This window comes from Acinonyx jubatus, chromosome D3 (genome assembly GCF_027475565.1).
Source record: "Acinonyx jubatus isolate Ajub_Pintada_27869175 chromosome D3, VMU_Ajub_asm_v1.0, whole genome shotgun sequence".
Taxonomy (NCBI): Eukaryota; Metazoa; Chordata; class Mammalia; order Carnivora; family Felidae; genus Acinonyx; species Acinonyx jubatus.
The window spans coordinates 53786596-53814456 of NC_069392.1; the positions used below are offsets into that span (position 1 = coordinate 53786596).

At 36.5% G+C, this 27861-nt stretch overlaps 1 protein-coding gene across 7 annotated transcripts in view; it reads right to left on the minus strand.

Moving 5' to 3' along the window:
- Positions 1-264: 264 nt before the first annotated feature.
- Positions 265-27861, minus strand: part of NOL4 (nucleolar protein 4) — a 413504-nt gene continuing 385907 nt past the window's right edge. For 2 of the 7 annotated variants that reach the window (XM_027068730.2, XM_027068731.2), the window contains one exon: positions 271-2533. In XM_027068730.2, coding sequence (XP_026924531.1) covers positions 2340-2533 — 194 coding nt within the window. In that variant the 3' untranslated portion in view covers positions 271-2339. Of the gene's footprint in view, positions 2534-27861 lie in introns of all 7 variants that reach the window. The other 5 variants (XM_053206587.1, XM_027068733.2, XM_053206588.1 and 2 more) reach the window with 5 other exon arrangements.

A 27861-nucleotide genomic window follows, 5' to 3' on the forward strand; every position in this document is an offset into this window, starting at 1 on the left:
GGTTAAGCTTCTGACTCTTGATTTCAGTTCAGGTCATCCTTTCCTGGGCTCCAGGGGGGCCTGCTTAAGATTCTTTCTCTCCCTCTCCCTCTGCTCCTCCCCCACTTGCACTCTTTCACTCTCACAAAAATAAGCATTTTCTTTAAAAAAAAAAAAAGACCTTATTTTGAGAGAGAGGGAGGAGGGGAAGGGAAGAGAGAAAATCCCAAGCAGGCTCTGTGCTGACAGCACAGAGCCCAACACAGGGCTTGATCCCAGTAACTGTGAGATCATGACCTGAGCCAAAATCAAGAGTCAGACGCTTAACCAACCCAGCCACCAGGCACCCCAATAAAAAAAAATTTTAGTTTTAAATGATCAAGTGAAATATTCTTGGTTTGCTAATTTGCTTTACCCTGTCTTAGAATAAATTCTTTATTAGACTATGTTGAGACTCAAGGGGGTTTGGGGATAATCTTAAGATAAAAGGGTAAACTCTCCTTTTTGTGCTGAATGTTAGGTACAAAATAGCATTGCATATTTTAGAGGCAAACTGCTAAAAGTTAAGTATTGTATCATTCGAAAGTTTATAATTTTTCACAATCATTGTTTTAACACAGAAATCTGTTTATTAAACCAAACAAAACAGAGAAAATTATACCAGCCCTCGAGTTTTGAATTTTCATTTAAATAAGCAAACTCTAAATCCACACCTTAAAAGATGTTTGTGCATCTATGTATTTCCAAAATACTCATATTTCAATAAGATTTTCACATTATATTCACCAACAGTATCACAAAAGTTCTTTTTTTTTGTTTTTTTGTTTGTTTTGCTTACATAACTGTAAGGAACAGTAATTCTAGAAACACTAGAAGAAAAAAGCATAGCAATGTCCACAGTTACAAGAAAAAGTGCACATTACTTGGTCACAATCACAGTCATTACTTGAAAAACTATATGTAACAAGTAGATAAGAAATATCACTGATGCCTTAAACTCATTACCAAAAATGGAATGACATAAATTCTACATGAAATAAGGCAAATCCAGGAATGCACAGAGAATCTGTAATCCAACCAAAGCTAAACAACAGAAAAAGAATCGTACAAGAAGCATAAACAGATGTACTCCTCCCTAAATATTTTAAAAATAAGCTTGCCTCAGTGCACAAAGAAAACACCATTCATGTGTATCCAACACTATAAAATAAGAAAGAAGGACAAAGTGGGGGGTGGATAGGATGGGGCAGTTCATTTAAAGTTGCAGCTGCATCCACTGAGAGTTCTTTACATCATTTTCACCTAGAATTGTAAATTATACAAATCCTATCAGGAGAGGGGAACGGTCTTTTTTTTGGAAACGATTTCTGAAACCGAGAAAGAAAAACCACATGAGTGCACATTTTCAGATTGTCACTTGCAACCTCTTAACATTCAGCCATCTACATCCCATTGCTGCTGGAGGCATGCCTATAAGACAGCAGCGTCAATCCCGGGCAAGCAGCTGTAAGGAACCAAGGTGTGATATTTTTTTTTCAATGATAGGTCTTTTTTAATATTAAAAAATTCTGTGATGAAAACCGCTATGGCGCAACTGCAATGTTGAGTGGGTTGATGAGCACGGGTGCAGAAACGCAGGCTTCTCTTGGAAGTACTTCCTGATGTGACGATTTAAAGAACGTAGCAAGGATTTGTTTTCCAGCATCGTTATTTTTGTAGAAAGAATTTGGAAAGAGGAGAAGGCAAAGGGATGTGGAAAAGGTACTTACAGTAGTTTTTCAAAACAGTTTTTTTTAGGACCTATGAAAAAGTTACCAAAGTAAAAATGACCATTTTGAATGAAAAACAAGTTTTCTTTTTATAAAAACTACATATATATTTTTTTAAAATACAAGATCCGTCTCATTGTTGTTATATCCTGTAGCAACAAGAAATTTGGCTTTTGTTTTTTGTTTTTTTTTTTTTTTTTTTTGCCAGATACTGCAACTTTCAGTCCAATAAGTCAGTAGCAGATTCCACTAATATTTCAGTTGAATCTTGAACTATCAATACCACACGTTTCTTCTGTTTTATCCTTGAATTAGGAATATACAGCCTTTATTTGCCCCTGATATTTATGCTGACAAACTAAAACAAAAAGCAGTGAGCTGGACACATTACTGTATCTCAAGTACTTCAGAGGTCAGACTTCCTTTGAAGCACCTTAACACATCACTTTATGGATCAAGGACAATGTGGCATAATGGAAGTATTTCTCTTAAGACTGTGCAGTAAGACCAGAAGCATCTCTGCTGGGAAATCAAAATGTCATTAGTGGAAACTGCAAATTTAGACCTCAGTGAATAGGAACGTCATTTGACTCAGTTCTGTTGTAAAATAAGATTTTCCAGTTCATCTGCAGAACGCAATAAAAATGCAGCTGATTCTCGATATCCTGCAACGAGCTGTCTCACGGCATTGATTTCGGTTGGACTCAGCTGGGGTCTGGAGCTTGAACTGCTGGAGGATCCTGAGCTAGTCGCCAACTGCCTCTTCATGCTGAGATCGGTGGGTCCTAGAAAAAATAATCACAAAATTAACAGGAACAATTTCTGTTCCGGTACTTTGAACATGAGCACTAAACTGTTGACTTGATTCACTTACTCTTTTGTGAGAAGCCACTGATACCTTTAATCAAATACATCCGTTCACAGAAATACCAAAAAGCAACCTGATGTGAAATGAGTGGCTGAGTATGACTCCTTGTCCGGGCAATCACCTCTCATTGTAGAAACACGGTGAAGACCTCCCCACACGTGCTTTTTGGAAAAATCAATTTTAAGTCTATCTTACACATGTAGTAGAAGTTTCTCTGCAGTTGTGTCAAAAGTTGGGAATTACGATTGCTTTGAATTTGTGCCATTGGTGAACAAATGATTTTAGGTCCCACCAATTCTGACATGGAAATATCCTAGATTGTGATGCCAATGACTCCAGGTTACAAACCGCTTTATTTAGAAGAAACGAAATTTTGGACAGGGGAGTTCAACTTTTAAGTGACACAGTAAGAGTGTGAGTTGCATATTTTGTTTTTCATTTCAGGTGAATGCTTTTTCTTCCATCAGGTTGATTATTAACATAGGCAAAATCTTTTCAATTTTTTGAAAAATGGGTATTAGTATAAATCAGTCTGGTATTTTTCAACACTAAAGTTTCTTTTAGAAGTATACAGCAAGTAAATGATCAGTACAATTTTGCAAAGAAACTAGACTTGGAATACTGCTTTAGGTCTTGCTAAAGCTGCTTCTATATTTACATAAAACATTTAGATGTCAAAAGATTTTTTTATTGCATATAATTAAACCAAATCAGATAGGTCTACCTTTTGACAACATTTTATAAATTTTTATTTGTTTTTTTATAAATTTTTACTTTAAAACAATTTATTTAACATAGAAGAGTTAAAGATTTTCTTTTAAGTTTATTTGTTTTGAGAGACAGAGAGTGAAGGAGGGGCAGAGAGAGAGGAAGAGAGAGCATCCCAGGCAGGCTCCATGCTGTCAGTGGGGAGCCCAGTCTGGGGCTCGAACTCACAAACCCCAAGATCATGACCTGAGCCGAAACCAAGAGTCAGATGCTTAACTGACTGAGCCACCCAGGGGCCCCTGAGTTAAAGATTTTTAAGATGCTTTGCATCCATTATTCTTAGATTATTAAGGTTTTATTATATACCAAAATGTTCATTGTTATAATTCTTACCTTTTGTTAAGCAATTGCTATAATTACTGCATTTGTGATGAGCAATACATTTAAAATCCTTGAATAAGTCTCACCGTCAACATAGCTAAAGGCATGCTCAAAACTATAGTGATGCCCTACCTTGAGGATATTTTCACGGATTTCTCCTAAACATAACTTTTCAGATAATGGTATTCATTTCATGAACTGAAATGAGGGATGTTATTTTATCCTGTTAGTTCTTCTTGAGGCCTGGTGGAGACAGGTCAAGACCCAACCTCCTCCACCCTCTACCCTGGAGGGAAAAGAGGGCTCCTGTCAGCGAGGAGGCAGATGTCCCATGAGACAGAAACAGCTTTGCTTGTAATTTAATTAGGACAGAGAAAAGACTTGCACATAAGAACTCTGACATTTGAGAGAGACGTATTTCCACTTCTGCCACGGCCTTTCAAAGCCTTGGTTTTCTAGCAGGAGTTAGCCTCCATTTGTCGTGCTGTTTACAAAATCATGAGTGTGACATAGCAAGCTGAAATGGAGAGATGTAGGGATGTCACCCTTGCAAACGGGAATTACTGAACAAGCATTCAAGCAAATTATTCATAGCAACCAGGTTTTTTCCGGAAAGTTCTGCGTGGATTAAGAAACTAACGTGAAATTTAAAAAATTAAAGGGGGAGCCTAGGTGGCTCAGTCGGTTGGGTGTTCAACTTCAGCTCCGGTCATGATCCCACGGCTGGTGGGATTGAGCCCCTCATGGGGCTCTGTGCTGACACCTCAGAGCCTGGAGCCTGCTTCTGGTTCTGTGTCTCCCTCTCCCTCTGCTCAACCCAGCTTGTGTGCTCTCCCTCTCTCTCTCTCTGTCTGTCTCTTGAAAATAAACATAAAAAAAAATCCCATGACATAATGGGTTCAGGTCTATGGATGAGCCGACTTTAAATCTGGGAAGTTTTGTTCCTTTAATATTTAAGAATCCTGGTAAGAATCATTACAAAAGAAAATAGAAAGGATTTTCCTCAGTTATGCAGATATTTGGCATGTGGTTGATTATCATTTTATTAGAAGGTGTAATATTTTGTGATGTTTTTGCTGACAAGCCAAGTTGGTGACTGACCCCTTTAACTGCAATTGAGAAAGGAGGGGGCTAGGGCTCCAGTTCCTCTTGGGGTAAAAGATATTGTGATTTTATTCTAACACTGCTGTTTACAGATAATTCTCTACTTCTGGCTTAGGAGTATGGTTACGAAACCAAGACACGGCTTTCACTTTCTTTCAGATGATTATTAACATAGGCAAATTCTTTTTTTTTTTTAAATTAATGTTTATTTAGTTTTGAGAGCGAGAGAGACAGGGTGTGAGTGGGGGAGAGGCAGAGAGGGAGACACAGAATCCAAAGCAGGCTCCAGGATCCAAGCTGTCAGCATAGAGCCTGATGTGGGGCTTGAACTCGTAAACCGTGAGATCACAACCTGAGCTGAAGTTGGATGCTTAACTGACTGAGCCACCCAGGTGCCCCAACATAGGCAAATTCTAGATAGCTCAGTATTACAGAAGCCATTCACACCTTTGTTATTTTTCTGGAACAAAGTTGACTTCTCTTGGTTTCTTTTCCATTTACAGGATCAGGATTAAGTATTATACATAAAAACTAGAAGGAATTATTTTTGCTATTATTGAAATCCTCAAAGTTAAGAGGTTGAGTAGGAAAGCAAAAAAATTAAAATATTCACAAATGATCAAATTACATAACTAGTATCTACTCAACCAGCCCCTTCCTTGTTTGTCATTAGTATTCTTATCTGCCTCATTCAGATAATGTCATACTTGACTGGCTTAGCTTAACCCAAACAACAATCAATGTAAAGTAAAAGCTCAAAATTTATGAAGATGTTGAATTGAATGAAGTCCAGGAAAATATTCTTGGAGATTTGCTTAAATCAGAAAGCCAATAAAAAGTATGGTTCTGGAAGAGTGGGACCTGTTAACAAAACAAACACAAATAATGACACAATAGATACCTCCAAAGAAAATGATTTGAATATCAAGTGTGAAAGGAAATAATCAGAAAACTTGACAAAGTCATTTTAAAATAAGCACCCACATTTTAACAAAATGATGCAGACCTACTTTATGTTCACTCTGAAAATCTGAGGAAGAGATAGATACATTTCAGGTTAACATACAATGTTAGAAAAATTAAGACCCATGGGGTGCCTGCGTAGCTCAGTCCGTTAAGCATCTGACTTCAACTCAGGTCATGATCTCGCAGTTTGTGAGTTCGCATCCTGTGCCGGGCTCTGTGCTGACAGCTCAGAGCCTGGAGCCTGCTTTGGATTCTGTGTCTCCTCCTCTCTCTGCCCCTCCCATGCTCATGCTCTGTCTCTGTCTCTCAATAATAATAAATGCTAAAAAAAGATATTAAAAAAAAATTAAGACCCACTTAAACCAATCTTTGAATAATTTTTTTAAGGTTTGGGGGCATATTTAAGTTACAAATAAATTCTAATTAAATGAAAATATATATCAATAATTCATATTTAATATTTTAAAATATTTTTAAATTAAAATATACTTGACATACAATGCTATATTAGTTTCAGGTGTACAACATAGTGATTCAACAACTCTATATGTTATGCTCTGTTTACTATAAGTGTAGGTACCATCATCACCATAGAAACTATTACAATTCCATTGACTATAATTCAGTAAGCTGTACCTTTCATTCCTGTAGCTTATTCATTCCGTAACTGGAAGCCTGTATCTTCTACTCTACTTCTATTCTATTCCATTTTTCTATTTCCCATCCTTCTAGCAATCATTAGTTTTCTGTATTTATGGGTCTGTTTCTGCATTTGTTTTTGTTTTTTAATGTTTATCTTTATTTTTGAGACCGAGAGAGAGCATGAGCGGGGGAGAGGCAGAGAGAGAGGGAGACACCGAATCAGAAGCAGGCTCCAGGTTCTGGGCTGTCAGCACAGAGCCTGACGTGGGGCTTGAACTCGCCAACTGGAGATCATGACCTGAGCTGAAGTTGGACGCTCCACTGAGCCACCCAGGTGCCCCTATTTGTTTTGTTTTTGTAGGTTTGACAAATAAGTGAAATCATATGGTACTTGACTTTCTCTTATTTCACTTAACATAATACCCTCTAGGTCAGATCTATCCATGTTGTCTCAAATGGCAAGATCTCATTTTTTTTATGGTTATTAGTCCATTACACACACACACACACACACACACACACACACACACACATTCACCATTCTTAATCCATTCCTCTACTGATGGACACTTAGGTTGCTTCCATATCTTGGCTATTGTTAATGCTGCAGTAAACTTAGAGGTATATATCTTTTTCAAGTTAGTGATGTATTTTCTTTCGGTAAATACCAAGTGGTTGAATTACTAGAACATATGGTATTTCTATTTTTAACTTTTTACGGAAGCTCCATACCATTTTCCATAGTGGCTATATTAAATTACATTCCCATCAACAATGCACAAGGATTTCTTCATCTTTACTAACACTTGCTGTTTTTGTCTTTGTTATTCTGGACATTCTGACAGTTGTGATCTCATTATGGGTTTGATTTGCATTTTCCTAAAGATTAGTGACACTGAGCAATTTTTCATGTATCTATTGGCCATTTGTATGTCTTTGGAGAAATGTCTATTCAGGTCCTCTGCCCACTAATTATTTGGATTGTTTGGCGTGTTTTGGTGTTGAGTTGTATAAGTTCTTTACATATTTTGGATATTAATCCCTTATTGGACATAGCGTTTGCAAATATCTTAATCACTAGGTTGCCTTTTTGGTTTGTTGATTGTTTCCTTTGCTGCACAAAAGCCTTTTATTTTCCTGTATTCCTAATAGTTTATTTTTGCTTTTGTTTCCCTTGCCTGAGGAAACATATATTGAAAAATGTTGCTAAGGCCAATGTCAAAAAGATTATTGCTTATATTTTCTTCTAGGAGTTCTATGGTTTCAGGTATTAAGTTTAGGTCTTTAACCCATTTTGAATTTATTTTTGTGTATGGTATGAAAAAGTGGTCCAGTTTACTTCTTTTGCATGTAGCTGTCCAGTTTTCCCAGCACCATTTATTGAAGAGACTGCTTTTACCCATTGTAAATTCTTGCTTCCTTTGTCATGGACTAATTGACCATAGAAGGGTGGATTTATTTCAGGGCTCTCTATCCTCTTTCATTGATCTATGTTTGTGCCAGTAGCATACTGGTTCTATTACTACAACTTTGTAGTAGAACTTGAAATCTGAGAATGTGATACCCCTGGCTTTGTTCTTTTTGCTCAAGATTGCTTTGGGTATTTGAAGTCTTTTGGGGTTCCCTACAAACGTTAGTATTATTTGTTCTAGTTCTGTAAAAAATACTGTTGGTATTTTTATAAGGATTACATTAAATGTGTAAATGGCTATGGGTAGCATGGGTATTTTAACAATATTAATTCTTCCAACCCATGATCATGGTATATCTGTGATTTATTTAATCAATGTTTTATAGTTGCTGAGTGCAATCTTTTACCTCCTCAGTTAAGTTTATTTCTGGGTATTTTATTCTTTTTGATGCAATTATAAGTGGAACTGCTTTCTTAATTTCTCTTTCTGCTACATTATCAGTGTATATAAAACAATTTATTTCCTTATATTGTGTACCCTGAAATTTCACTGACTTAATTTATTACTTCTAGTAGATTTTTGGTAAAGTCCTTATGTTTAGGATCTATGTTTAGGATCATGTCATCCACAAATAGTTTAACTTCTTTCTTACCAATTTGAATAACTTTTCTTTTCTTGTCTTATTCCTGAATCTAGAACTTCTAGTACTATGTTGAATAAAAGTGGTGAGAGCAGATATCCTTATCTTGTTCCTGATCTTAGGAAAAAATGCTCTGTTTTTCACCACTGTGTATGATGTTGGGGGTTGTCATATATGGCCATTATGTTGAGTCATGATCCCTGTAAACTCACTTTGAGAGTTTTTATCATGAACAGATGTCCAACTTTGTCAAATGTTTTTTCTGCATCTTGAGAGGATAGTGATTTTAGCCTTCATACAATGTGATGTATTACACTGATGAATTTGCAAATATTGAACCATCCTTGCTTCCCCCAGAATAAATCCCACTTGACCATGGTGAATGATCATTTTAATGAATTTTTGAATGCAGTTTGCTAATATTTTGTTGAAGTCTGTATTTTTTAAACTATCAATTGAATACCCCTATCTATGATGCATTTTTGGTCCTTTTTAAAATTAGATTCACTTTTGTGGCCTTATTTTAATGTCAATTATACTCAAATAATAGAGACCCCAATAATAATAGAGACCCCAATATAGGACAAATTTTTAATTTGTTTTGCAGAGGGAGTTCTTTTTAAAAGACTTGGATAACCATGTTTTTTACATATACTGGGGGCCAGAGGCTAGACCCATGAAGGCAGTCACCCTTTGTGGCTAACTACTGTGCTAGGTACTGTGATGGTACATGGCACAAAATAAGGCTCAATAAATATTTGTGTAATAAATGAATGAGAAGTTTCAGATATTTCTATAGCCAACATTAAAGAAATGGAGAATGAGTGATGTCACTTGTAACACCCAATTATTGCTAAAAGACAACTAGTTAGATATAGAACACAGTGGATTTAATGTAGCTTATTCAAATAGGGTTACCTCTGATATGGGGATATTTTTATTAGCATAACAGTCATCATCCAAAATTGTGAAAAACATAATCTCAGTAGATGAGTCCTGAATCAGGCATAAAATTGGTCCTGGCTACATGCAAACTTCTCTTTTCCCTTCTCCACTACCGTGTTATGAACTCTGAATTGTTTGGATAATTGGCCATTTACAAGTTTTAAATAATAGAGTGACATTTTCAGATTTATGCTTAAAAAAGGGTTTGGAGGGGAGCCTGGGTGGCTCAGTCCGTTAAGTGTCCAACTTCAGCTCAGTTCATGATCTCAGGGTTTGTGAGTTCAAGCCCAAGCCGACATAGGGCTCTGTGCTGCCAGCTCAGAGCCTGAAGCCTGCTTCATATTCTGTGTTTCCCCACCCCCTCTCTCTCTCAAAAATAAACATTAATTTTTTTTAAACAAAAAAAATAAATAAATAAATAAGGGTTTGGAAAACTTTTAATACAAACAGCCAGACAGTAAATATTTCAGTTATAGGTCAAGAGGCATACTTCATTAAAAAGGAAGTAAATTTACATAATTTTAAAATTAGGATACAATTGATGTATAAAATGAGTTTCAGGTGTACATGAGTCAGTATTTGTTTGTATTAACCACTGTAAGTCTAACATTGATCACCACATATAGTTGGAAATTTTTATGATGTGATTTTATTAATTTTTATTAAGCTTTTTAAAGTTTATTTGAGAGAGACAGCATGCAAGTAGAGAAAGGGAAGAGAGAGAGGCAGAGCGAGAGAATCCCATGCAGGCTATGCACCCCAGCGCGGAGCTGAATGTGGGGCTCAAACCCACAAACTGCGAGACCATGACCTGAGCTGAAGTCAGAAGTTTAACTGACTGAGCTACCCAAGTGCCCAGATTTTAAAGATTTACTCTCAGCAAGTTTCAAATATATAATCCAGTATTATTAACAATAATTGCCATGTTGTACATCCCCATGCCTATTTTTAACCAGCAGTTTGTGTTTTTTACCCCCCCTTCACCCATTTTGTTTACCCCCATTCCCACAGCCTGTTCTCTATGAGTTCCAGGGTTTTTTTTTTTGATTACACATATGAATAATATTCTATTACATGTGTGCATGTATATATGTGCACATACACTACATTTTCTTGACCTATTCATTCATCAGTGAACACTTTGGTTGGTTTTCATGTCTTGGCTATTGTAAATAATGCTACAATGAACATGGTGAAGACATCTTTTTGAATTAATACTTGTGTTTTTTTTCCTGGATAAATCCCCAGAAGTGGAATTGGTGGATCATATGATAAAGAATTAGTCAAATGTATCTGATTCCGATAAAACATAAACATGTTATAATTTATTTAAAGGCAAAGCAATAATGTTCACAAGGAAGACTTTTTAAAGACAAAAAACATATATGGCCACACCTAAATGATTTGTTTGGCTTAGAGCTGAAGTAGATAGAGACCTTACAGTTTAGGAAGGTGAGGGAGAAATAACCATGGATCTTTGAGTCCCATTCATTGTGAACCTTCTCAGAGTTCTTGATTAGTGCTCTGGGAAGAGGGTGGGAAAGATAAATAATTTTTGAATTGTAATGAAACTGTGTTTAATGAAGACCAAATCTGTTAGTACAGGTGAGGGCTGCGGGGACTGAGAGGAAATGAAGGGACAGTAAGGACTGTGGTGGTGAGGGATAAGCAATGACACTGCCTCCTGGAACCTCTCTTCATTAGGGACTCCTATTGTCCCCCTTGAAGCCTCTCAATGGTCCAATGAGGACTCAGAGCAGGATGACTGGCTCCCATCTTACAGTTGGGGAAACTGAGTTCCAGACAGGTTCACTAGCTTGACAAAACTATGGATGGCTTCTGGTTATTTATGCTGTATCAGATCAGAGGAGATAAGAGCAGTTGGGCAGGGAAGAACAAACAAATGTCTCCACAGAAAGAAGAAGCAAAGGTGTAGAGAAGGGCAGGACATGGTGTGTGGGGACAATGGGAGGTGCTGGCTAGAGCCAAGTGGGGATCAGGCTGGGGGTATTATTTTTATTACAAAATTAATTTATATTTAAAACTGTTAAAGAGACTTTAAAAAGGCCTTAATATAATATTATATTGAGGTGGTGTCTGTTGGTTCTTCCATTGAGCCTCAATTTGATCCTGGCTAATTACATGTCCTGATAATTCTTCTATTTGGATAGTGGTGATTTCCTCTGATTCTCAGCATCTTTCATAAATGGCCATCAGTCCATAAAGGATTAAAAAAGCAATACCAGAAACAATGACAAAATGCCAGCAGACTCAAACATCCTTCTTGAATTATTGGAAACCAGGTCCGCTAATTATCAGCTTGGGTAGTTGAGATTATGAAGAGTCTCATCTGGTATCAGGGTAATGTTGGTCTTATGGAAATAAGACATATATATATATATATATATGTATATATTGTATATATTTGGAATTGTATATATATGGAATTGTATATATTCCATCATATATATGTTATATATATATATATACATACATATATATATGCATATATACATATATAATATATACATACATACATACATATGTATAGTATATATATACATATATACATACATATATATAATATATATATGATGGAATATATACAATTACATATATATTGCAGAAGTCTGAGAAGGATTGGTGTTAGTTCTTTAAATATTTACAGAATTCACATGTGAAGCCTTTTATTTGTTGGGTTTTTTGATTGCTGATTCAGTCTCCTTACTGATAACTCCTTAATAATTGGTCTGTTCAGATTCCTATTCCTTCATCAATCAGTTTTGGTATGTTGTATGTTTCTAGGAGTTTATATATTTCTTCTAAGGTTGTCCAAATTGTTGGCATGTAATTGTTCATTTTCTTATCCTTTGTATTTCTGTGGTATCAGTTATATTTCCTTTCTCATTACTGATTTTTTTTTTGTTAAGTCTAAGGTTTATCAATTTTATCTTTTAAAAAAGAGCTTAGCTTCATTGGTCTTTTCTATTGTCTTTTTACTTTCTATTTCTCTTATCTCTGCTCTAGTATTTATTTCTTCTTTTTACTAACTTTAAGCTCTGTTTGTTCTTTTTATAGTTCCTTGAAGTATAAAGTTAAGTTGTTGGAGATCCTACCTGTTTCTTGATATAGGCATGATTGCTAGTAACTTTTTTCTTAGGACTACTTTTGCTGTATCTCATAAGTTTTGGTATATTTTCATTTGTCTCCAGGTATTTTTTTCTGTTTTGATTTCTTCTTTGACACATGGGTTTTTTAGCAGCATGTTGTTTAAATATTTACATATTTGTGAAGTTTCCAGTTTTAAGTTATATCTAGTTTCATATCATTGTGGTTATAAAAGATGCTTAATATCTTAAATTTATTTATTAGGACTTGTTTTGTGACCTAACATATTATCTACCTCAGAGAATGTTCCATGTGCACTTGAAGAATGTGTATTCTGATGCCCTTGAATGGAATGCTCTGTATATGTCTGTTTAAGTCCATCTGGTCTAATGGGTCATTTAAGGCCAATTTTTCTGTATTGATTCTTCAATGGATAGATTTTCCAGATAAAAAGAAAGTGTTTTATTAAAGACCTCTACTATTATTGTACTGCTACATACTTCTCTGATACAATATGTTGTAAATATTTGCTTCATATATTTAAGTGTTTCTATGTAGGGTGCGTAAATATTTACACGTTACATTCTCTTGTTGGATTGACTCTTACATAATGTCCTACATGTCTGTTATTTAATGGTCTTTGTCTTAAAGTATATTTCATCTCGTATAAATACAGCTACCTCAGCTTTCTTTTGGTTTCCATTTGCATAGAATATCTTTTCTATCCCCTTCACTTTAAGTCTACGTGTATCCTTCTATCTGAAGTGAGTTTCTTGTAGAGAGCATCTAGATGGGATCTTTTTTCTTTTAACCCATTAGCTACTCTTTTGATTAGAGAGTTTTGTCCATTTACATTAAAAAGATTTTTTTAAATATTTTTATTTATTTTTGACAGAGACAGAGCACGAGTGGGGGAGGGGCAGAGAGAGAGGGAGACAGAATCTGAAGCAGGCTCCAGGCTGTCAGCACAGAGACTGACATGGGGCTAGAACTCATGAACCATGAGATCATGACCGGAGCTGCAGTCTGATGCTTTACCGACTGAGCCACCCAGGCACCCCTAGTCCATTTACATTTTTAATTTTTGTAAAGGAGCAGAGAGAGGGGGACACAGAATCCGAAGCAGGCTCAGAGCTATCAGCACAGAGCCCAACATGAGGCTCGAACCCACAAACAATGTGAGAGTGACCTGAGCTGAAGTCAGGTCACTTAACAAACTGAGCCACCTCGGTGGCCCTACATGTTAAATTTTTAATTGAGTATAATTGACATAGAATATTAGTATTAGGTATACAGCAAAGTGCCTGGACTTTATATACATTGCAATATACCACAATAGCCACAGTTTCACTAGAGTTGGTAAATTTTGACTATTGCCCTATGCTGTACTTTTCATCCCCCTAACTTGTTTTACAGCGAGAAGTTTGTACTTTGCCCTTCTCTTCACCCCACCCCTCACAGCAACCACCAGTTTGTTCTTTGTAATTATGAATATATTTCTGTTTGTGTGTTTGTTTAGATTTTACATACAAGCAACATCAAATGGTATTAGTTTATGTCTTATTTCACTTAGCAAAATACCCTCTTGGTTTTTTCATGTTGTTATCATGAATTGCCAAGATTTAATTTTTTTTTTATGGCTGAATAATCCATTGTGTATATATACATTTTTATCCATTCATCTGTTGATAAATATGTATTTAAGTAGCTTCCATATCTTGGCTACTGTAAATAATGTTACAATAAGCATATTGGGTGCAAATGTATTTTCTAATTAGGGTTTTCATTTTCCTTGGTAAACACCAAGAAGTAGAGCTGCTAGATTGTATGATGTTCTATTTTTAGTTTCGTAAGGACCCTCCATACTGTTTTCCATGGTGACTGCACAAGTGTTCTGTTTGCTAGACCTCCTCTCCAAAACTTACTTGTCTTTTCGGTACTGGTCATTTAAACTGGTGTGAGGTGATAATTCACTGTGGTTTTGATTTGCATTTCCCTGATGACTGGAGTTCATTAGCATCTTTTCAAGGGTCTATTGGCCACCTGTATATCTTCTTTGGTAACATGTTTATTCAGGTTCTCTGCCATTTTTAATTGGTTTGATTTTTTTTTAATTGCATTATAGGAGTTCTTCATATATTTTGGATATTAACCCTCTTGGATATATGATTTTCAAATATCTCCTCCCAACCAGGTTTCCTTTTGTTTTCTTGATAGTTTCCTTTGTTTTGCAAAACCTTTTTATTTTAATGTAGTCCTAATTGTTTATTTTTGCTTTTGTTGCTCTTGACTGAAAAGACACATACAAAAAATATAGCTAACACCACTAAGAGTTTACAGTCTGTTTTCTTTTAGGAGTTTTAAGGTTTGTGGTCTCACACTCAAGTCTTTAACCCATTTTGAGTTTATTTTTTGTATATGGTGTGAGAAAATGGTCTAGTTTCATTTTTTTGCATGTAGCTGCTGAGTGTTCCCAGCACCATTTATTAAAGGGACTGTCTTTTCCCCCTTTTATATTTTTGCTTGCTTTGTCATGAATTGACCATATAAATACGGGTTTATTTCTCGGTTCTCTGTCCTTTTCCATTGACCTACGTGTTTTTGTGCCAGTAGCATACTGGTTTCATTATTACAGCTTTGTAGTATATGTTGAAACCAGGGGTCATGATACCTCTGGCTTTATTCTTCTTTCTCAAGATTGCTTTGGGTATTTGAGGTCTTTTGCAGTTTCCTACAGACTTTAGTACTATTTATTCTAGTACTGTGTAAAATACTGCTGGTATTTTGACAGGGATTGCATTAAATCTGTGGATTGCTTTGGGTAGTATGGGCATTTTAACAATATTCTTCCAATCCATGAGCATGGAATACCTTTCCATTGTATTGTCTTCAATTTCTTTTTATCAGTATGTAATGTTTCCAGAGTACAGTTCTTAAACATCCTGATTAGATTTATTCCTAGATTCTATTTCACTTACTTCTGCTCTGAGCTTTATTATTTCCTTCTTTATACTATCTTTGAGCTTTGTTGGTTCTTCTTTTTCTAATTCATTTAGGTGCAAAGTTAGATTATTTATTTGAAATTTTCTTGTTTCTTTAGGTAGCTTGTATCACTATAATCTTATTTCAGAACTGCTTTTGCTTCTGAAAATTTTGAAACTTTGTGTTTAAACTTTTATTGTCTCAAGGTATTTTGCATTTCCACTTTATTTGTTGAACGATTGGCAGTTCAGCAACATTGTTTAGCTTCCACATGTCTGTGTTTTTTTCCAAGTTTTTTTCCTTGTATTTGACTTCTAGTTTCATACTTCTGTGGTCAGAAAAGATGGTTGGTATAATTTCAATCTTAAAATTATTAACTCTTTATGGCCTAACATGTGATCTATTCTGGAGAATGCTCCATGTGTACTTGAAAAGAATGTGTACTCAGTTTTTAGAAGAAACATTCTATATATCTGTTAGGTCCATCCAGTCTAATGTATCATTTAAAGCCATTAAAAAAATTGATTTTCTGTCTGGATCACCTATCTACTAAGTGGAGTATTAAATTTTTTTTAACGAAAAATTATAAGCCAACTGGGAAATCTAGAAGAAATGGAAAAATTCCTAGAAACATACAAACTAGCAAAACTGAAACAGGAAGAAATACAAAATTTGAACAGACCCATAATCAGCAACAAAATTCAATTGGTAATCAAAAGACTCCCAAAAAACAAAAGTCCAGGACCGGATGGATTCCCAGGGAACTTCTCCCAGACACTAAAAGAAAAAAATTTAATGTTTATTTATATTTGAGAGAGAGAGAGACAGAGTGTGTGTTGGGGGGGGGGCAGGGGAGAGGCAGAGAGAAAGAGGGAAACAGAGTCTGAAGCAGACTCCCTGCTCTGAGCTGTCAACACAGAGCTGATGCGGGGCTCCAACCCACAAGATAGGAGTTCGTAAATGGAGCTGAAGTTGGATGCTTAACCGACTGAGCCACCCAGGCACCCCTGTACCACACATTTAAAGAAAAGTTAATACCTATTCTTCTCAAATTGTTCCAAAAAAAATAGAAATGGAAGGAAAATTTCCAAACTCATTCTACAAGGCCAGCATTACCTCGATTCCAAAACCAAAGACCCTCACTAAAAAAGAGGATTACAGATCAATATCTAGATGAACATGGATGCAAAAATTGTCAACAGGATACTAGCACATTGAATCCAACAGAATTATTCAACATGATCAAAATGGGATTTATTCCTGGGCTGCAGGGGTGGTTCAATATTTGCAAGTCAATCAACGTGATATACACATCAATAAAAGAAAGGAGAACCATATGATCCTCTCAATAGATGCAGAAAAAGCATCTGACCAAATACAACATCCATTTTTTGATAAAAATCCTCAACAAATATAGATGGAACATAACCTCAACATCATAAAGGCCAGATATGAAAGACTCACAGCTAATATACTCAATGGGGAAAAAATGAGAGCTTTTCCTCTCTGGTCAGGAACAAGACAGGGATATCCACTCTCACCATTACTGTTTAACACATGATACTGGAAGTCTTAGCCTCAGCAATCAGACAGCAAAATGAAATAGAAGGCATCCAAATCAGCAAGGAAGAAGTCAAACTTGCACTGTTTGAAAAGGCTCCACCAAAAAAAAAAACCTGATAGAACTAATACATGAATTCAGCAAATTCACAGGATACAAAATTTCTATACACCAATAATGAAGCAGGAGAAAAAGGAACTGATCCCATTTAAAACTGTACCAAAACTGTAAGATACATAGGAATAAACCTAACCAAAGAGGTAAAAGACCTGGAGTCTGAAAAGTATAGAAAGGTTATGAAAGAAATTGAAGAGGACACAAAGAAATGGAAAAGCATTCCATGCTCATGGATTGGAGAACAAACATTGTTAAACTGTCTATACTACCCCAAACAATCTACACATTTAAAGCAATCCCTATCAAAATTCCACCAGCCTCTTTTACAGAGCTAGAACAAACAGTCCTAAAATTTGTATGAAACCACAAAAGACCCGGAATCACCAAAGTAATCATGAAAAAGAAAAACAAAGCTGGAGGCATCATGATTCTGGGCTTGAAGTTATATTAAAAAGCCGTAGTCATTGATATAGTATGCTATTGGCACAAACACATAGATCAGTGGAACAGAATAGAAAACCCAGAAATGGACCCACAAATATATGGTCAACTAATCTTCAACAAAGCAGGAAAGAATATCCAGTGGAAAAAAGTCTCTTCGACAAATGGTTTTGGGAAAACTTGACATCAACACACAGAAGAATAAAACTGGACCACTTTCTTACACCATACATAAAAATAAATTCCAAGTGGATGAAAGACCTAAATGTGAGACAGGAAACAATCAAAATCCTAGAGGAGTCACAGACAGAAACCTCTTTTGACATAAGTTGGGCAACTTCTTATTAGATATATCTCTGGAGACCAGGGAAATAAAACCAAAAATGAACTATTGGGACTTGATCAAGACAAAAAGCTTCTACAAAGCAAACAATCAATCAACAAAACTAAAAGGCAGCCTATGGAATGGGAGACGATATTTGTAAATGACATATCTAATAAAAGGTTATTATCCCTAATCTATAATAAAGGACTTAACAAAATCTACACTCATAAATCACCCAGTTAAGAACTGGGCAAAAGACATGAATACACATTTTTCTAAAGAAGACATCCAGATGGCTAATAGACACATGAAAAGATGCTCAACACCACCCATCATCAGGGAAATACAAATAAAAACCACAATGAGATAACACTTCACACCTGTATGAAGAGCTAAAATTAACACAAATAGGTGCTGGTGAGGATGTAGAGAAAGGGGAACCCTTTGCACTGTTGGTGGGAAAGCAAACTGGTACAGCCTCTCTGGAGAATGGTATGGACGTTCCTCAAACGTTAAAAACAGAACTACCCTATGATCCAGCAATTGCACTTCTGGGTATTTATCAAAAGGATACAAAAATACAGATTTGAAGGGGTACATGTACCCCAATGTTTATAGCAGCATTAACAACAATAGCCAAATTATGGAAAGAGCTCAAATGTCCTTGACTGCTGAGTGGATAAAGAAATTGTGGAGTATTGTGTGTGTGTGTGTGTGTGTGTGTGTGTGTAAACAAATAGGAATATTACCCAGCTGTCAAAATGAATAAAATCTTGCCATTTACAAGGACGTGGATGTAGCTACAGTACATTATGCTAAGTGAAACAGAGAAAGACAAGTGCCATGATTTCACTTGTGTGGAATTTAAGAAATAAAACATATGGGAAGGGGAAAAGAGAGGGGAAGGGGAAACAAACCATAAGAGACTGTTAAGGATAGAGAACAAACTGAGGATTGATGGAGGGGATGGGGTAAATGGGTGGTGGGTATTAGGGAGGACACTTGTTCTGATGAGCACTGGGTGTTGTATGTAAGTGATGAATCACTAAATTCTACTCCTGAAACCAATATAGCACTGTATGTTAACTAACTAGAATTTAAATAAAAATTAAAAAAAAAAGTTCCCTACTATTTTTGTATGAATGTCCATTTTTCCCTTTATGTCTGTTAATATTTGCTTTTAATAATTAGGTGTTTCTATGTTGGGTACATACGTATATACAACTATTATCTTGTTTTATCGATCCCTTTTTCATTAACAAATAGACAAAGAAGGGCATTACATAAAGTCTTTGTTTTAAAGTCTATTTTGTCTGGTACAAGTATTGCTACCTGAGCTTTGTTTTTGCTTCCATTACTTGCATAGAATATCTTTTTTTCATCTCTTCCTTTTCAGGTTATATATATATTTAGATCCGATCTAATGTTAGTCTCTTGTAGGGAGCTTCAAAATGGGTTTTATTTTTTTATCTATTCAGCTGCTCTGTGTCTTTTGATTGGAGAATTTAGGCATTTATATTTAAAGTAATTATCAATAAGCACATATTTATTGCCATTTTGTCAATTGTTTTCTGGCTTTTTGCAAATCCTCTGTTCCTCTCTTCATGCTGTCTTTGTGTTTTGACTTTCTGTAATTGTACACTTAAATACCAAATTTACACAAGGACACAGTAAAAAAAGATAACAGGCCAATATCTCTGATTAACATACAGCCAAACTCCTCAACAAACTAGCAAACCAAATTCAACAATATATTGAAAGGATCACAGCATGATCAGGTGGGTTTATTCCAAGGATGCAAGAATGGTTCAATATCTGCAAATCAATCAATGATGTTCCATTAACAAAATGTATATAAAACACATGATAATTTCAATAGGTACAAACATTTGATAAAATACAACATATTTGAGAACTTGACTCTCACCACTTGTATTTACTATAGTACTGAAAGTCTAGCCAGGGCAATTAAGAAAAAAAAAATAATAAAAGCATTCCACATTGGAAAGGAAAACGTAAAACTGTCAATCACAAAGTCTGTATGGAACCACATAGGACCTCACATAGCCAAAGTAAACCTGAGACCGAACAAAGCTGGAGGCAACATACTCCCTGATTTCAAACAATATTAGCAAAGCTAGAGTAATCAAAATAGTATGGCATAAACAGACACAGAACCCAACGTAACAAAATAGCCTGGAACTAAATACACATGTATAGGGTCAATTAATTATGACAAAAGAGCCAGGAATACACAGTGCAGAAAGAACCATCTATTTTATAAATCATGTTGGGAAAATCAGGCAGCCACATGCAAAAGAATGAAGCTTTTATCTTAAACTCTACACAAAAGTTAACCCAAAGTAGGTTAAAGACCTGACTCCATAAAACCCCTAAAAGAAAAAATAGATGATAAACACCATGAAATCAATCTGGCTATGATATTTTGGATTTGACATTAAAGTAAAGGCAATAAGCAAAACTAAATGGGACTGTATCAATTTAAAAAACACTGCACAGCAAAGGAAAACATCAACAAAATGAAAGGCAACTGACCAAATGGGAGGAAAATATTTGAAAATCCTAGATCTGATAAGGGGTTAATACTCAAAACATATACAAACTCCTACAATTCAATAGCAAAAAAATCTGATTAATAAATGGGCAGATGATCTGAACAATTTTTCAAAGATTACATATATATGGCCAACAGATACCTTAAAAGGTGTTAAAAATGACCTAATCATCAGGAAAATGCAAGTCAAAGCCACAATGATATATCCCCTCACAAATATTAAAATTGCTGTTACAAGATTTCACAAAACTTTCATGAACAAAACTCAAAATGCAACAACTGATAAATACATTACAAAATATGTCTACTAAGAATGAAATTCTTTTTCTTAGGAGGGGGGGACAGCATTTTGCTTAACGTGGGGTTTCAAATTTATGTTCCCTGTTAATGTGGATCTGTATGGGGATTTTGTGAGTTTGAGAGTGTGTTCATCATTTTTAAATCACTTATAGTCTTCTAGATTTTCTTAATACCTCATAATTTGTCAATGCATTGAAGATTAATCACTTCCAATAGACAATTAAGCCAGAAGCTCTTCAACTGAATGGTGAAATTATTCTGAAATATGGGAATTTATTTTGCACTAGCATGAAGTCCCATAAAGCATTGCTGAGCCTGTAGTATGTGCTCAGTAAATACATCCACTGGAAATGTGTATTGAAATGTAGATTTACCTCGTCGTTTTAGCTTCAACAGTATGCATTTATAAAGCAGCCAGCAGTTCCATGGTATTCAAAAAGCGTTGGTCATTGGCAAAATGGCATTACCACAGCATAATCTTCACATATAAATACTGTTTTGTCTTATAATTTTAGATTGAATTCATTAAGAATCATTGTCCATTCTGCAGCATAATCTAGTTTCCAAAGCCATTTAGTGTTTGATAATAAAGCTTGAGGGCAGTCTTCTTGATCAGGAAAATTTCAATCTTAGCCCTGACCTGAAAAAAAATTGTAATAAAAATTTCCCACTGAGCCAGCAAGCTGCTATGTTTTAGGATAAGTAAGAATATTCTGATTCTATTTTTGACGGGACTGGCGATTAAATTGAAAACAAAGTTTAAAATTCACACTACTGTTTGAATATCACATGAGTTCAAATGTTCTCCACAATGTACTTAATGCAAGAAATGAAGAGTTCAAGAAATAGCCATATGCTTTATGTTTTAATAAACTTTTTAAAAGCCTTTTTTCCTGCTTCAAACATCTTAGCAGATTCCACTTCAGGTTTTGCTGAATTATCTCGTTCTTTACTTTGAAAATATTCTCAGCTAAAGGTGTTCGATTTATACTATTTATAAATGCCAATTATTGTCACTTCAAACTCATCATTAATTACTCAAAAGAACCCCAGCAGTATCACTAACATCTCAACTTATTAAGGGACAAAACCACTTTTAATCAGTTGCCTTGTTTTTTAATTGGTTACTAATACTGCCAATATTTCAATTTCTTCAATTCTTCAAGCACTGTTTTTGCCATAATGCTAATAGTGAAGCAAATTTATTTGCTACAGACACATTTCGTCGAGTGCCGCAATCACACACATTTTAATCAACTGAATATCTGAATACGTGAAGTCACTTTCCCTGCTTCACAAATACATGAGCCACTTAGAAACTGAACTTTGGTTGCAGGTTTATTTCTACTTTATATTTGATCATATGTTTAACAGTATTTTATTGGTAATATTTTCATACTTTTCTGCCAATGAGTGAAAAAAATTATTATTCTTTAGCATCTGGGCTCAATGAGATAATACATACCAAGCAGTCAGCACAGGGACTGTATTATAGCAGATACATATTCCTAAATTCAACATACTAGAAATTGTATTTATATTCACAAGTGATTACAATAGAATTTGTTCTTTTAATACTGTTCTTGGTGATAGGATTATAATGGCATCACAGAATGGGCTGTGTGCTTTCTATTTCTTTTCCTAATTTAAAAAGCACTGCACAGTGCTTTTAGATCTGTTTCCCCCTCTTTTAGACCTGTTTGTCTAAAATGGGTATTATTTCATCCTTAAAGCTTTGGTAAAACTCCTTTGTAAAATTATGTGAGTCTTTGTTATTTTTTAATGCATAGGTTTTTTATACATGATTCAATGTATTAATCATAAGCTCATTTGGAATACCTATTTTTTGAGTCAATATTTGCCAATTATGTTTTTGCAAAACAGTCTTTAACTCTACATTTTCAAATATATTACTATAAAGGTATTAGTATTTTAATTTTTTAAAACATTTTGTTCCTTCATTCTTATTATTTTATGTTACTTGCTTTTAGCTAATCTTGCTAGATATTTTTTAAGTCCTTTCAAAGATCTTACTTTTATTGGTCTCCTCTATTGTGTTTTTTCTATTTAATGTGTGCATTTATTTTCCCTGTTCTGTTTCTAACTTCTTGGGTAAAATGAATAGCTCATTAATTTTCTTTTTCTAACATGTGTGCCAAAATACCACTTTAGTTCCATCCCACAAATTTAATGTGTAGTGTTTTCATCTTCATTAATTGTAAATTTTTCTAAACACAATACTACCCAAAGCGATCTACACATTCAATGCAATTCCAATCAAAATTGCGCCAACATTCTTCTCAAAGCTAGAACAAGCAATCCTAAAATTTGTATGGAACCACAAAAGACACCAACAGCCAAAGTAATATTGAAGAAGACCAAAGAGGGAGGCATCACAATCCCAGACTTTAGCCTCTACTACAAAGCTGTAATCATCAAGACAGCATGCTATTGGCACAAAAACAGACACATAGACCAATGGAATAGAGACTCCAGAATTGGACCCACAAAAGTATGGCCAACTAATCTTTGACAAAGCAGGAAAGAATATCCAATGGAAAAAAAAAAGTCTCTTCAACAAATGGTGCTGGGAGAACTGGACAGCAACATGCAGAAGAATGAAACTAGACCACTTTCTTACACCATTCACAAAAATAAACTCAAAATGGATGAAGGACCTGAATGTGAGACCGGAAACCATCAAAACCCTAGAGGAGAAAGCAGGAAAAAACCTCTTTGACCTCAGCCGCAGCAATTTCTTACTTGACACATCTGCAAAAGGAAGGGAATTAAAAGCAAAAATGAACCATTGGGACCTCATCAAGATGAAAAGCTTCTGCACTACAAAGGAAACAATCAAAAAAACTAAAAGGCAACCGACAGAATGGGAAAAGTCATTGCAAATGCAAATGACATATCGGACAAAGGGCTAGTATCCAAAATCTATAAAGAACTCACCAAACTCCACACCCAAAAAACAAATAATCCTGTGAAGAAATGCGCAGAAGACATGAATAGACACTTCTCTAAAGACTTCCAGATGGCCAACAGGGACATGAAAAGATGCTTAATGTCACTCCTCATCAGGGAAATACAAATCGAAATCACCTCATGCCAGTCAGAGTGGCTAAAATGAACAAATCAGGAGACTATAGATGCTGGAGAGGATGTGGAGAAACAGGAACCCTCTTGCACTGCTGGTGGGAATGCAAACTGGTAAAGATACTCTGGAAAGCAGTGTGGAGGTTCCTCAAAAAATTAAAAATAGATCTACCCTATGACCCAGCAATAGCACTGCTAGGAATTTACCCAAGGGATACAGAAGTGCTGATGCACAGGGGCACTTACCCCAATGTTTATAGCAGCACTTTCAACAATAGCCAAATTATGGAAAGAGCCTAAATGTCCTTCAACTGATGAAGGGATAAAGAAGTTGTGGTTTATATATACAATGGAATACTACTTGGCAATGAGAAAGAATGAAATCCTGCCATCTGCAGGAATGTGGATGGAACTGGAGGGTATTATGCTAAGTGAAATAAGTCAGTCAGAGAAAGACAGATACCATATGTTTTCACTCTTATGTGGATCCTGAGAAACTTAACAGAAACCCATGGGGGAGGGAAAGGGGGAAAAAAAAGTTACAGAGAGAGAAGGAGGCAAACCATAAGAGACTCTTAAATACTGAGAATAAACTGAGGGTTGATGGGGGTGAGAGGGAGGGGATAGTGGGTGATGCGCATTGAGGAGGGCATCTGTTGGGATGAGCACTGGGTGTTATATGGAAAACAATTTGACAATAAATTTCATATAAAAAAATAAACACAATGCTATCAGTATACTAATAACGATCCTTTGCCACTATTTTCTTAGTCAATATGTCTGAAAAAATGTGTGTTGTCAAACATTTTGGGGCAGGTTCTAGATATAGCCAGATTAAATTTTTATTACTTTTTCAAATCCAAATGAGTTTCTTTTCAATCAGTCAGTTTCTGAGAGATGCATCTTAAAAGTTTATGGCTATGGGGCGCCTGGGTGGCTGAGTTGGTTAACTGTCTGACTCAGGTCATGATCTCATAGTTCGTGGGTTTGAGCCCCGCATGGGCTTTGTGCCGACAGCTCAGAGCCTGGAACCCACATTGGATTCTGTGTTTTTCCTCTCTGCCCCTCCCCTGCTCATGCTCTGTCTCTGTTTCTCAAAAATAAATAAACGTTAAAAAAAAAAGTCTATGGCTATGAATGTGGATATGCCAATTTCTTCTTGTAATTTTGTTATTTTTTAAAATTAATTTTAAGGTTATATTATTGGGGCACATAGTTTTTAGACAACTGTGACTCTTTGAACAAGTCTAAAGTTTTTGCCTTAAAACATACAGTTTTCCATAGTGGCTGTACCAGGTTGCATTCCCACCAACAGTGCATGAATTTTCCTTTTTCTCCACATCCTCCCCAATAGCTGTTTATTGTCTTATTGATTTTAGCCATTCTGACAGGTGTGAGGTGATACCTCATTGTAGTTTTGATTTGCATAAAGAAACAGTGGCTTTGACAATGAAGAGATGATGGCGGCGTAGGAGGACGCTGGGCTCACCGTGCATCCTGCTAATCACTTAGATTCCACCTACACCTGCCTAAATAACCCAGAAAACCACCAGAAGACTAGCAGAACGGAGTCTCCGGAGCCAAGCGCAGACGAGAGGCCCATGGAAGAAGGTAGGAAGGGCAGTGAGGCGGTGCGTGCCGCACGGACTGGAGGGAGGGAGCCGGGGCAGAGGGGCAGCCCGCCGGCCAAGCAGTGCCCCCGAGTCTGGCTGGCAAAAGCCGAGGCGCCGGACACAGTGTGTTCCGACAGCAAGCGCGACTTAGCGTCTGGGAGGTCATAAGTTAACAGCTCTGCTCGGAAAGCGGGAAGGCTGGAGGATAAAGGGAGGGAAAGTTGCTGAGCCCCCCCGGACGACAGAGCTCAGTTTGGCGGGGAACAAAGGCGCTCGCCAGCGCCATCTCCCTCGCCCACCCCCCAGCCAAAATCCCAAAGGGAACCAGTTCCTGCCAGGGAACTTGCTTGCTCCGGGCAAACACCCCACGCTGTGCTTCTGCGGAGCCACCCCTCCGGCAGCGGGTCTGACTCCCTCCCGCTGCCCCAGGGCCCCTCCTGAAGTGGATCACCTAAGGAGAAGCGAGCTAAGCCTGCCCCTCCTGCCCCCCCGTACACCTTGCCTACCCACCCCAGCTAATACACCAGATCCCCAGCACCACAAGCCTGGCAGTGTGCAAGTAGCCCAGACGGGCCACGCCACCCCACAGTGAATCCTGCCCCTAGGAGAGGGGAAGAGAAGGCACACACCAGTCTGACTGTGGCCCCAGCGGTGGGCTGGGGGCAGACATCAGGGCTGACTGCGGCCCCGCCCACCAAATCCAGTTATACACCACAGCACAGGGGAAGTGCCGTGCAGGTCCACACCACTCCAGAGACTATCCAAAATGACCAAACGGAAGAATTCCCCTCAAAAGAATCTCTAGGAAATAACAACAGCTAATGAACTGATCAAAAAGGATTTAAATAATATAACAGAAAGTGAATTTAGAACAATAGTCATAAAATTAATCGCTGGGCTTGAAAACAGTATAGAGGACAGCAGAGAATCTCTTGCTACAGAGATCAAGGGACTAAGGAACAGTCAGGAGGAGCTGAAAAACGCTTTAAACAAGATGCAAAATAAAATGGAAACTACCACAGCTCGGATTGAAGAGGCAGAGGAGAGAATAGGTGAACTAGAAGATAAAGTTATGGAAAAAGAGGAAGCTGAGAAAAAGAGAGAAATCCAGGAGTATGAGGGGAAAATTAGACAACTAAGTGATACACTAAAAAGAAATAATATACGCATAATTGGTATCCCAGAGGAGGAAGAGAGAGGGAAAGGTGCTGAAGGGGTACTTGAAGAAATAATAGCTGAGAACTTCCCAAATCTGGGGAAGGAAAAAGGCATTGAAATCCAAGAGGCACAGAGATCTCCCTTCAGACGTAACTTGAATCGATCTTCTGCACGACATATCATAGTGAAACTGGCAAAATACAAGGATAAAGAGAAAATTCTGAAAGCAGCAAGGGATAAACGTGCCCTAACATATAAAGGGAGACCTATAAGACTCGTGATTGATCTCTCTACTGAAACTTGGCAGGCCAGAAAGGATTGGCAGGAGATCTTCAATGTGTTGAACAGAAAAAATATACAGCCGAGAATCCTTTATCCAGCAAGTCTGTCATTTAGAATAGAAGGAGAGATTAAGGTCTTCCCAAACAAACAAAAACTGAAGGAATTCGTCACCACTAAACCAGCCCTACAAGAGATCCTAAGGGGGATCCTGTGAGACAAAGTACCAGAGACATCGCTACAAGCATAAAACATACAGACATCACAATGACTCTAAATCCGTATCTTTCTATAACACTGAATGTAAATGGATTAAATGCGCCAACCAAAAGACATAGGGTATCAGAACGGATTAAAAAAACAAGACCCATCTATTTGCTGTCTACAAGAGACTCATTTTAGACCTGAGGACGCCTTCAGATTGAAAGTGAGGGGATGGATAATTATCATGCTACTGGAAGTCAAAAGAAAGCTGGAGTAGCCATACTTATATCAGACAAACTAGACTTTAAATTAAAGGCTATAACAAGAGATGAAGAAGGGCATTATATAATAATTAGAGGGTCTATGCATCAGGAAGAGCTAACAATTATAAATGTCTATGTGCTGAATATGGGAACCCCCAAATATATAAAACAATCACAAACATAAGCAACGTTATGGATAAGAATGTGATAGTTGCAGGGGACTTTAATACTCCACTTACAACAATGCATAGATCATGTAGACACAGGATCAACAAAGAAACAAGGGCCCTGAATGATACATTGGATCAGATGGACTTGACAGATGTATTTAGAACTCTGCATCCCAAAGCAACAGAATATACTTTATTCTCGAGTGTACATGGAATATTCTCCAAGATAGATCACATACTGGGTCACAA